General features: G+C 35.3%; 1 protein-coding gene across 2 annotated transcripts; it reads left to right on the top strand.

Annotated features, from left to right (window-relative positions):
* The first annotated feature begins 376 nt into the window (after nt 1–376).
* Nucleotides 377–11,335, top strand: LOC115209950 (28S ribosomal protein S36, mitochondrial). Of its 2 annotated transcripts, XM_036501077.1 has the most exons (5): nt 403–506; nt 1,293–1,322; nt 4,282–4,333; nt 8,644–8,804; nt 11,079–11,335. In XM_036501077.1, the coding sequence occupies exons 1-5, from the start codon at nt 477–479 to the stop codon at nt 11,094–11,096; spliced, it is 291 nt and encodes a 96-aa protein (XP_036356970.1). In that variant the 5' UTR covers nt 403–476; the 3' UTR covers nt 11,097–11,335. The 2 variants fall into 2 exon arrangements, with proteins under 2 accessions (XP_029634448.1, XP_036356970.1); XM_029778588.2 differs by lacking the exon at nt 1,293–1,322 and having other exon boundaries at nt 377–506.
* The last annotated feature ends 1,497 nt before the right edge of the window (nt 11,336–12,832 follow it).

Here is a 12,832-nt window from a genome sequence, read left to right as displayed (position 1 = left end):
AAATGTCTTGCTCAAGGACACAACACGCCGCTGGGAATCGAACTTACGACCTTACGATAATGACCCGATTACCCTAACCACTAAGCCACAGGCCTTCACGCACACACACGCACATATATTTCATAACAGTTGACTGAATTCCATGAGACTTAAAATTTCGTGGGCGCGTAGGATGGACCTGATGAGCTGGGTCCACCCTATGCAGCCATGAAACTTTAAGTCAAATGGGTATCAGTCAGAACTATTATTAAAAATATAAGTAACTCCAAAACAAATTAGCTGAGTGCTAAGTACCACTTCTTGCGTTTGTCCAGTCGGAAATACATGTGTGTGTGTGTGTTCAAATTTTGCTTCGTATATAGTTTAGGTATCTATCTTTTATTAAATCCCTTGAAAAATGATATAAATTTTGCATGCACCACCAATCCAAATGACAAGGGAAATAACTTTTGGAGTGTAAAGAAGGTCGACTCAATATGGCAGCATCTGGTGTCCGGACGATAAGAGTGAGTTATTGCATAACGAACGTCATCGTATAAAGAGTTGTACTTATTTTATTTTTCATCTTCGTTCCTTCTATAAACAACCGTATATTCATAGTTTTTTTTAGACTCCACTTTAAGACATGCCCGTTTTCTTATTTACCTGTATATTTGACCTTTGTATTATGAGCCAATGAGGGAATCTTTACGCGCTTTCTTGATCTGCGGAAAGCAGCTGCTAAATTCCTCTCACAATATACCCCATCGTCTTAGGGTAGGACTCCTTGGGTACTGTAGTTTTAGGTTCTCTGCGCGTAAGAAAAAACATGTGATGGAACTGTTGGAATAACTTTAAGCATACGTCTGCTCCATCACGGACAACCTATGGTTAAATAACAACTGCCTTCCGACTCGTGTCATGTTGTCCTGTTTACCTTTTCACCAAAATGACGAAATAAATAGATGTCATTGTCAACTTTTACCATGCACATGGGCAATTTTCTATACGGTCCATGTTTACAACCATCAGAACCTCCCTTCTTTTATTATATAAAATATAGAAGTAGTTGTGAAAGTTTAGTTAAATTATGTTATGTATATATATATATATATATATAACCCCACCCTACACATATATATATATAATTATACACACGTACACATTTGTGCGTGTATAATTGTTTATGAGGGTGAGACTTGATGCAATCGATCAATTTAATTATCGACGCCAAATGATAAGACCGGTTTTCCTCAGAGTTTTTTTTTTACCTTAAACTATCTTTACTAATGATACTTTGGTTTATTTTACAGTGGATTGAGTCCACATTTCGTAAGGTTATTGCAAGTTATTGAATCAACTTAATGTATTTTTCTTATAACCCAGAACAATAAACTATTGAATTAAAGAGAGTATATTGATATTTTTGTGTTCTGTTTTCTCTCTCTCTCTCTCTCTGTATATATATATATATATATATGGATTGGTATATCTTATGATTTCTTGTAAATAATAAAAACGCTTAAAATTAATGACAAGCTTCAGATGCATAGCTGTACTTAGGCGAATTGAACTTGTATCGTTTTCGACGAATTAATGTCCCCGTTCTTCGAACAACAAACTCGATTTATAGTGTAAGTGATTGGCCATTCCACGTGCACTTCATCCCTTAAAGTAAATTTGATGGTTAACTATCAGTGTAATAAGCAATGACACGAATTCGACGGGCTTCCCATACAATTTCCGACTATTCACTTTTTACTCATCAGGCTTAGTCGACTCCAGGCTCTTCCAGAAGATTTTTTATCAAGTATCGTGTGCATTGGATTCGTTCCCCGAATTTTGGGATGAGCGAAGTAAACTGCTTTATCCCAATGTCATGTTATGCGATTTTAAACTCTTTGGAAATTGTCAAATGAATTATTCACTATAATGTATCAATAAATTATTGTACGCCTTGATATTAAGGAATATAAACAAAAGTTGTTTTTAATGTTTATAACGGATTAAATAGACAAAATAGACTTTTTAGGCAATCATTCTAGGTGTCTGCGAACTTCTTAAATCACCAAAGGCGTATGCGCACACACTAAAAGTCCAGTTAATTAGGTCAATAGTGAGATTTTTAAAAAGTATGCTTGTTATATATGTATTTTTGCTACTAACCTTTAATGTAAAGCCTGTATAAGTTCTTGATGCCTTCAGATGTTTATTTTCATTAGTTGACTCTGTATGAGTTTAACTTGCTAAACTTTAGCTTTGGAAACCTGTTTATTGTCCCTGTTTTTTTTTTTATAAACACTGAAAATGAAGAATTAATCATCTTTGATTTACCTATTCCACTTGCAAAATGGCTCATACTAGCTGTTTCTCACCTCCAACATACCACATGTACGAGCCTTTGCTACCTAATAATATATTGTTTTGTTTCTCTTCTATATATCTTCTAGTATTGCACAGATCAGTTTGGGTGTAAACCTCCACACTAGGTGTGGACAACATCTTACTCAGAGAATTTTGCCCACATTCAAATGTGCAACCACTCATTAATGAAGTATATAAAAATCCATTGTAAAAAAATAGTTAAAACCTTAATGCCAAAACAGTAATTTAATATAAGTTACTTATTTTTGAATTTGTAAAATTATTTTCTCAACCCTGATACATCACCATATTCTTAGGCACCTACAATTCTCCCCCAGTACTAAAACGAATGGTTCTCTGCTCTTCTCTGTATGGTTGATCAACCTACTAGAAGTAGCTGTTAAGTCTCTCTCAAATTGTGCCCTCCTATTTTAAATAAACAAAGACACATTAAACACTAGTCCCTTATGTAGAAAAGGGATGGGACATCTGCTATGATTATTGAGCTGCTTGATCAGGACTGACCTGGGGCTAAACAACAAGTTCTACAGCTTCTGTTTCTTTGAAATACCAAGCTGCATACATTATACCCAAGCCTCTCTGCCTCTGTTACATATCATCAGTACTGGGTCTCATCTCCAACCCCTAATTAAACAATTTTCTCAGTCTTTACTAGAAGTACTGTCTTCTGGAAATTCCCTCTAAACCATGTTTTATCTACAAAAATTTAAGCTGAACATTAACATCAAGTTCACTAGTTTAGAAGAACTTTTAATGCTTATATTATAGTTTCTTTTGGATTGTCAGAGTTTGTCTCTTTTTTTTTTCTTTGAACATTGTCTTGTGATACACATCTTGAATAGTATATATAACAAGCATACTTTTTTAAAATGTTGCATTCTTAGTCCACTTTGCTCACATCAGTTGTAGACCAGTACCATCTTAAGATATGAGCACAGTAGACGATTGCCTGGTGGGGCGGGGGTAGAGATCTAGAGGGTCCATGCTTATCTATGTAAGCTGCAGCTTGTTATCAATAAATAAATACTATAGGCCCTTGTGCATTACTTTTCCGGGGGGCTTATAACACTGTCAAGATATCCCTGGTATGGACATCACCTAGAGCAGCAGTTCTCAACTGGGGTTCATATGATCCCTAGAGATCCATATAAGATTTTTGGGGGTCCATGCAAGCAAAGTAGTAAATTGGGGATCTGTAGTAGTATATTAAGGTTCCATGAAAAAATGTTGCTTTACATGTATTTATGACAAGAAACAGATTTCTTCCTCTAACATTTTACATAGTTCAACCTACACAAGTTAATGTCTGAAAAACAAAATAGGGATTTTGAAAGAAGTATCTATAAAATTAGTTTTTAAACTTTGAGTAGCAATGGGGATCCACTAGAGTAAAATAGTAATGAAACGGGTCCATAGGTAAAAAAAAAACAGGTGAGAACCATTAACTTAGAGCCTACTGACATACAGTCAGATATAGGGTGGAGAGTAGACAAAATATTTGTTGAGATTGCTACAGTGTACCTTATATGATATATCACTGAATGTTGAAGTATACAGTATAGTCCTTCAAAAAGTAAAATCCTGCTGTACCTGGAGCAAGGGATTGGTGATGTTGGTCACAGCTAATCATTCAACTGATTACCTATATACTGTATGTCTGCTTGTTCAATTAGAGTCGACCTAGAACTACACAATAACAAGAACAAACTTATTATTTACTGTTCTGTTTGTTTGATTTGGTCAGGGTCTTGCAACAGAGTGAGTGGTACTAATATCAAGGTACTAATATCGGAGATGTTGCCTCACAAGACAAAGGACTCTCTCCATTCTCTATTGGTTTTGTTGGCAAATTACCATCACTAGCATAAGGATCTAAATCTCTTCTCATATAACATTAAATATATATTTTTTTTGCAGGCCATAAAGCCACATGTGCCTTTAATTAAGTTTCCTGACCGAAGAGCAAAAGGTATTTCTTACTAACATTGATTAAATCTTGTGTTTTCAACAGTTATAATTGCACAAAAACAACATTAATCAACACCACTTGATAAAGGGTGTCTAGATACATATGTAACACTGATTAACGGTTTCTTGATATGATATTTGAGTGGTTGTGTGATAAGAAGCTTGCTTCTCAACTACATGGTTCCAGGTTCAATCCCACTGCATGACACCTTAGGCAAGTGTCTTCTACTATAGCCTTGTGAGTGGGTCTAGTAGATGGAAACTGAAAGAAGCCTGTTGCATACATATGTGCATGGCAGTGTATGTATTTGTGTCTCCTTGTCTTGACATCACCTGATAGTTGTAAAATGATTTGTCACTCATTTATTTCCAATATTCTGCAAGATCATGTCTGACCATAGAGAAATATTACTTTGCTTGGAAACAGGTGAGGGTTGGTGACAAGAAAATTTACCTCCGATAAACTCCATCTGAACCATGCAAGCATGAATATTAAATGATGATGATATGTGTGTGAGCTTGTATTTCCTCACATTCACTGGTTTGTGAACAATGACTTCCTGACAGTGTTGTTTGTTTGCAGCCCACCATGGAAGCAAGACTGGGCTTTATGACATGTTGCAAAAATGGCTCGTTCAGCTGGTGCCATTTGTCTCTAATCTTTTGCATAAAATAGACTGTTTATTCTTCAGTAGACTGAAGCAAGATAATAAGGAGATCTTGATGTAAAAAAAAAAAAAAAACGCTGCTCCAATGTACTCTCATCAGATTCATGCAAGCATGGAAAAGTAGATGTTAAAACTGTGGCAATAACGATGACGAGCATTGATTAATAATGTCCAGATATATACCACTGATTAATGGTGTCTGGATATATCCACTATTAATTAATTAATGGTGTTTGGAGGTATGGCATTGAATTATAGTGTCTAGCTAGAAGCAAAGACTAATGCTTCAAGACTGCAGATGCCATTGGATTTAAATCAGTAAAAATGCTTTTGGCACTGTGTGCAGCTAAATTGCTACGGTATTGGTCAACAAGCTGAATGGTTGTGCACTCAGCTAAATGTGCTTTATGACATGTTGTAAGTGGGTACCACATGAAAATAGAGTTTACTAGTTTATTACTGTTTGCAGCTTTAGTGTAACACTTTTCATACCAGCCCTCCTTTGTTCTATGATACAAATTCTATGTTTTAAAGTGATCTAAATTAAAGCTGTCTACCAAAATTTCATGTTAATTTCTATTCCAAATACTAGTTTAATAATGACAAAATTATTTTAACAAATTCATTATTTTTCAAAATTAATTGAAACAAAGGCAGTGTATTTAAGCAGATGTATGATAAAAGGGTTAAAATTGTTTTGTTACTGGGTGTGACCAGCAGTTTGGGTGCTGCTCATCTAATTCATGTCTAGATGTAATGTGGTTGTAAGCATGGTTTGTGATAGAAGTTACAAAACCTGTACTACATGAGTACCATATATTGATATACGCAACAGTAGTAATAATCCTACTATAGGCACAAGGCCTGAAATTTTGTGGGCAGGTTATTTCATCGACCTTGAAAGGATGAAAGACAAGGTTGACCTCAGTGGCATTTGAACTCGGAACATAAAGATGGACGAAATGCTGCTAAGCATTTTGTCTGGCATGCTAACTGTTTGTAATTGTTGGCAGAAATAGCAGAGAGTCAGGCAAAATAATTTTCAGTATTCAATTACTCTTCTTTAACTTCTTGGATTTCGGTTAGTGTGAAAGTAAGCTGTGCCTTTACAACTTCTGTGTTTGATACAATTAATTATCAGTAAAGTACAGAGGTTGATCTAACCGATTAAACCCATTCTTTATATATTGGTTTCAAATTTTGGTGCAAGGTCAACAAGTTCAGGGGAGACATCTGACTAAATCATTAGGATGTTAGATTCTTGGTCAAAGGTCCTATCATTCACATTCCATCACTAGTACCATACAAGGACATTTAAATCTGACTGTCCAAGACAGGAATAAAACTGCAAGCAGGGAGTGCACTGTTTACAGTAGCAAGTATTTTATTATATGGCATTGAGTGGGATGGTCCCCATCTGGTTACCTTGTCTTAGAAACACTACATTTGTCTTTAATGCACTATGAAGTACACCACCAAGTTAGCTACTTGATAGAAATAAGTTAAAGGACTGACTCTCAATGGTGTAGGGGGAAAATGAGCAGTCATTACTTCAACAGTAGCAGATTGTTAAAAATTGAGAGAAAGTAATTCAGTGTAGATTTTGACATGAGAAATCATAAGCAGAGTTGAATTCTAACACCAGAGCAACAAGAAAACTGTCACAAGAAATTTAGTGGTCACTAAATATCTGACATGAGTTGGTAATAAAATTGTCATTATTTGGACAAGTCTTTTAATGTTTTGATCAGTTTTATCTTCAGTTGCCTTGGATGTGTACACAGTCCCAGGCTGGATTTGAACTAAACTAAGAGTTGTCCAATACTGTGTACAAACTGAGGAAGTGATCTGATGATAACTGGAGATCAAGTCAGTTAACTCTTTTCTTATCATAAGTTTACTCTAAACATCCATGCTTGTTTTCAAACTTTTAGTTAGCTTTGTTTTGTATGTTGTGAGTAATATAAAGCTTTCCTTCCAAAAGTCCCAAATTACTCTGGTGGTTGAATAAAAATGAGAATCCATATCATATATGATGCATGGACACCAGGGAAATATATCCTGCTTATCACTATGTGAAACACAGGCAGGAAAATAGTTAAAAGTAGTATAGATGTAAATGTTAAAATATTTTTCATCTATAAAGATGTCCCTAATAGTCTGATTGTCTCACTCTATTCATGGTCAATATAGACAAGTTGTTTTCTGAACATAATTCTCTCTCTCTCTCTCTCACTGAAGACTGATCTTTGGATTTGCTTGTGCCAAGTTTCTGGCACTAACTGGCAATCTCTCTAGATCTAGTCTCTGAATATGGTAAAAGCAGATTTTCTTTTTTGCTGAATTTGAAGATGTTTTTGCAAGTGTTATACCAGCATAGTTATTTAGTCCTTTTAAATTTGTCTAGCCCCTATTTGGTATCTAGTTAAATGCATTTCTCTTAGTATTTGTCAACATTGATTTTGTTGTTTAGCTGAATTCATTAGATTTATGGTCAAATTTATTCCTGTGAATATCATTCCACTGCATCTAAGACTGCATCATGCAGTGTGTCCTTCCATTTCAAAAGTGGTATAGTGTAGGATTTGAGGGATATTTGTAGTTGGGCAAGTTTCTTGAGACTTCTTCATTGAGTTAAGATATTTGTTGGCTCAAATGATGTTTCTTATTGAGAGAGATTGGATGATATTCTATACATGATTCAGTTACAGTGGCAACTATAGATCAAAAGTTATCTGGTGAAATAAACCAAAAATGCAATAAAAATAAATATTCTGTGGAAGATAGGAAATGATCAACATTGCTTGTATGACAGTGATTCTCATTTACAACCATAATGATGTCAAGACAAAGCTACACGAAAAGCATGCACACATGTGCTTAACATTAAGAAGGACATCAAGTTGTAGGAACCAAGCCAAAGCAGATACTGAAGCTTGGTATAATCCTCTGGCTCACTTGTTTCTGTCAAACTGTCCAACACATGCCAGCATGGAAAAAAAGATGATATAATACAGTGGGCTGTTTTTTTATTTCTACTGCCTGAATCCACTCACAAAGCTTTGATCATTGGCTTGGGGTTGTTGTAGAAGGCACTTGCCCAAGGTGTCACACAGTGGGACTAATCTTGAAACCACATGGTTGGGAAGTAAGCTTCTCACCCACATAACCATGTCTGTGCCAGTTTTTAGAAAGTTAGTTAATTAGATGATGAATATCATCATCACTGCTTTAACCTTTTAGCATTCAAATTATTCTGTAAGTGTAACGCTTATTTATTCACATTGTTTTTAATTAATCATGCATTATCTTGTAGCTTCGATATTTTGATGATGTGATTGTCTATTTGTAAAATAACCTTGTAGGGTAGATATTAGAAGCCAGATCTGGCCAGTTAGAACATTAAATTTGTAGAATATTTGGGCCAGATATGGCTGGTTTAAATACTAAAGGGTTAATGTTTACTTTTCTTTCTGAAGGGTTTTAATCTTGTTTTCTCTTTGTATAACTTAATGTTGTCTGAACTGAGCTGATGTTAAATACTTCAGCACCACATTTCTTATGATTGTAAACTCCTTCACAAATAACTGATAAGAAAATGTAATTTATGCTAGACTTAATACAATATGTATTGCTGTTTCAGGGGTAGTAAAATCTACTTCTTCACTAAATATGATACCATCAGCTTCACCTAATGTTTCCAAATCTACAAACATAACTTTAGCTACCAGTTTAGAATGGGAAGATTTACCAGCCAAGTACCACAGAAAGTCTCTTACACCTGAGGAAATGGAATTTATTGAGGCAAGTGTCTTTTGATTGTGTATTATTGTTTCTGATTGACAGGATATTTTACAATATTTTGCAAATATTTTATAATATCATTCTTTAAGGAGGCAAACAGGCAGAATGCACACTGAGCAAAATGCTTAGTAGCATTTTATCAGTGTCTTTACTTTCTGAGTTCAAATTCCACCAAGGTTGATTTTGCCTTGCATCTTTTCAGAGTCAATAAGATAAGAACCAGTTGAGCATTGGGGTCAATGTAATCAAGTTACCTACCACCCTGAAATTACTAGCTTTTCCTAAAATTTGAAATCAATATTATATCATACCTTGATACTGTGTGGACTGAAATCCTTGTTGACAAGCTGTTGATATTAAAAGAAGGATTAAATACTTATAGTATGCAAATTAGCAGCCCCTGTTCTTTGAAGCTACTGGATTTGTTGTGTGTATAAACCAATAGGCTACTTATTTCTTAGGGATTACTCAAGTGATCCCTGATGAAAACCTGCTAAAGTTCAAAAATTAATTGAGGTGGTTCACCACTTTTTCAGCCTACAGAAAAATAGTTAAATCTGCTATGTTTATGTGTCATCTATATAGGTTTATATATATTATATCATACATAACTCTACTTGTGAAGACCTGTTGAGGAAAGTGAAAATCAAAAAATCAAATCGAAATCGATCTACATCAATGGAATTTGTAGTTTGTGGTACCAGTGCCGGTAGCACATAAGAGAACAATCAGAACTTGGCCGTAGCCAGCACCACATCAACTGGCCTCCGTGCTGGTGGCACGTAACAAAAACCATCCGATCATGGCCGTGCCAGCCTCGCCTGGCCTCCGTACCGGTGGCACGTAAAAAGCACCATCCGAGCATGGCCGTTCGCCAGCCTCGTCTGGCACCTGTGTCGGTGGCACATAAAAAGCACCCACTACACTCACGGAGTGGTTGGCATTAGGAAGGGTATCCAGCTGTAGAAACACCGCCAGATCTGACTGGCCTGGTGCAGCCTTTGGGCTTCCCAGACCCCAGTTGAACCGTCCAACCCATGCTAGCATGGAAAGCAGACGTTAAACGATGATGATGACCTTGTTACTGAATGGACTGAAATCCCTGTTGACAGGCAGCTGATATTAAATAAAGTATTTGTTGTGTTTTAAACAGACTGGCTACTTATTTCTTTGGGATTGGCCAAGTGGTGTAGACATCTGATGAGAACCTAATGAGGTTCAGAAATCAATTGAAGCTGTTTATTTTTTTCAGTCTATGAAGAAATAATTAAATTTTCTCTGTTTATATGTCTACTACATAATATTACACAATAATAAATGTCTGATAACCTCTTGGATTTGAGAAGAGAATTTGACTTTTTAATGTCTTACGCATGTCCTCTGCCATTTTGTGGATAGTTCTGAAAATTTTAATTATTTTATGAAGGTATTTTTACAGTTGGAAGACCTTTCCCAAGTCAGATAATGCATTTTCAGTTCCAAAATATAACATCAGCACTGTGCTTATCTGGTTGTCATGCTACTCCAGCAGTTAATCTAACTTTCTAGTTATGGTTACAGAATATCAATGATTCTTGTTAACAGCATAAACTTCAAGATAAATTGTCATCAGATACAATAATGACATTACATCATCTTCCTTTAACATCCGTTTTCCATGCTGGCATGGGCTGGATGGTTTGAGCAGAGCTTGCCTGTAGGAGAGCTGCACCAAGTTCCAGTCTAATTAGGCTTGGTTTCTACTGCTGGATACCTTTCTTAATGCCAACCATTTACAGTGTGTGCTGGGTGCTTTTAATGTGACAGCAGCACAAACACTTTTTTCTTTTCAATAATATATATCTAAAGATTTACTAGGTTCCCTTACTCGTGATACATTAAATATCTTCCTCTTAACATTTATAATACTCTACTTTTTATTTCTTAATATGTTTAAACAACCAGAGCTAGACTGTGTGTTATACCTGAAATACATAAATGTGTAGGTGTGTATGTGTATTGTAAGCTACAGCTGTCTACACACACCTATCTCTCCTTCCTGTTCTCCTCCATCTCCTCACTGAAGGTGTCGTTTGGCCGAATATTTTTAAATGTTTATTATATAATAAATAATAATAATAATCTAGCTATAGAAACCATACCACAACAAACAGTTGGAGTCTGAACAGCTCCCTGCTAGCCAACTCCAGGTCAGACCATCCAGCCCACACCAACATGGAGAGTGGACATTAAACAATGATGATGAAGTCTTAATTTCTACTTCTTGTTTTTCAGAGAGGAGGCCCAGCCTAATGGATTTATCTCCAGAAAGTTACAGCCAGAATGCTAGTGTTGTTTATTTATTATAAAAGCTCAAGGACCTTATAACCATGATTTAGACAAAAAAAAAAATGAAAAGAAAAACTCTCATATTGTCAAACAAGTTTTAATAGTTCCGAGAGGTTTATTTGGAACATAAAAGTATTGAAAAATCACAGCATTTAATTTTAATAAATGCTAATGATTGTAAAATAAATACTTGTAATTATAAATTTTTTTTTCATGTCATTTAAAACTCAACATTTGTATGTATTGATGACAAAATTAAGTTTGGAATATTTTTAACTCTTTAGCATTCAAACAACTTGTTTTGAATTAATCATGCATAATTTTTTCAAAATTTTGGACGATGTAATTTTTGTATTTTTAGAATGACATTGTAGGGTAGGTGTGAGAGGCTGGATCTGGGTAGTTTGAACACGAAACAATTGAATATTTGGGCTGGATGTAGCTGGTTTAAATGCTAAAAGCTTAGTTAAATGATTGCTTCTTCAGTTAGTAATTATTTAAGATTAAATTATTTTTTTAACTCTAAGATATATTTCTTTGCTAAGCACACCAAACTTCATGAGAATTACTTCAATTCTCAATTCCTTTACTGGTTTCAGCCACTGAACTGCTGGTATATTGGGTATCACCTGCAAGGGTTTTTAGTTAATCATATCAGTAAGAGAGTCTCTTTGAGATTTTCTACCAACTAGAAATAGCTAGATCTCTCAAAGGGCACTTTGGATAATGTAGTTCACAACACCCTGATAAGATGATCATGGCTATGATCATCATCAATCAAAAGTTTGTTCAATCAGAACTAAACTATGCTAAATAGATAATATCCATTATCTGTATAGATAATGGATAAAAGGGAGAGAAAATATGCAGAGAACTTTAGTCTAACAATTTCAGATACTAATAGTTGAAAGAACATTCGAACTCAGCTGATTGAAAATATATTAAAGTTCTCATTTGATATATACCTCTACATTTGTGGGGGAAAGTTCTGGCTTTACCCTAGGATCCTGGATCCTGGTCCACCAACTTCAGTTAGGAAAATTCTTGTGGAGAATTAATAGAAATTACCAGAAATGTGGTCTTAGTGATGTATCAGTGCCAATATTAATAATGGTTAAGACGGCAAGCTGGAAGAATCGTTAACATGCCAGACAAAATGCTTAACAGCATTTCTTTCAGTTATACTTTCTGAGTTCCAATCCTGCCATGGTCAACTTTGCCTTTCATAGTCAATAAAGTAAGTACCAGTTGAGAACTGGGGTCAATGTAATCGACTAATCACCTCCCCTAAAATTTTAGGCCTTGTGCCTTTAGTAGAAAGGATTATTATTATTATTAAGGCAGCAAACTGGCAGAATCATTAGCACAGTGGGCAAAATGCTTTGTAGTATTACTTCTGACACTCATTTCTGCCAGTTCACCTCATTACTACTACTACTACTATTAAGGTGGCGAGCTAGCAGAATCGTTAGTACACTGGATAAAATGCTTAGTTTTTCACCCATCGCTGCATTCTCAGTTCAAATTCCACCAAGGTTGACTTTGCCTTTCATCCTTTCAGGGTCAATAAATTAAATACCAGTGAAACACTGGGGTCACAAATTTCAGGCCTTGTGCCTATAGTTGAAAGGATTATTATTATTATTAAGGCAGTGAGCTGGCACAATCATTAGCATACCAGGCATAATGCTTAGCAGCAT

The sequence above is a fragment of the Octopus sinensis genome, linkage group LG3 (assembly GCF_006345805.1).
Source record: "Octopus sinensis linkage group LG3, ASM634580v1, whole genome shotgun sequence".
Lineage (NCBI taxonomy): Eukaryota > Metazoa > Mollusca > Cephalopoda > Octopoda > Octopodidae > Octopus > Octopus sinensis.
The sequence above is the reverse complement of the archived record's forward strand: the minus strand, read 5'-3'. Positions and strand labels throughout refer to the sequence as shown.

Bases quoted from the DNA above. Each gene is read 5' to 3' on its own strand.
- LOC115209950 (XM_036501077.1), top strand. From the start codon at position 477: ATGGCAGCATCTGGTGTCCGGACGATAAGA. The intron at 507-1,292 runs GTGAGTTATTGC...TTTATTTTACAG, and splicing joins CTGGTGTCCGGACGATAAGA to TGGATTGAGTCCACATTTCG. The intron at 1,323-4,281 runs GCAAGTTATTGA...TTTTTTTTGCAG, and splicing joins CCACATTTCGTAAGGTTATT to GCCATAAAGCCACATGTGCC.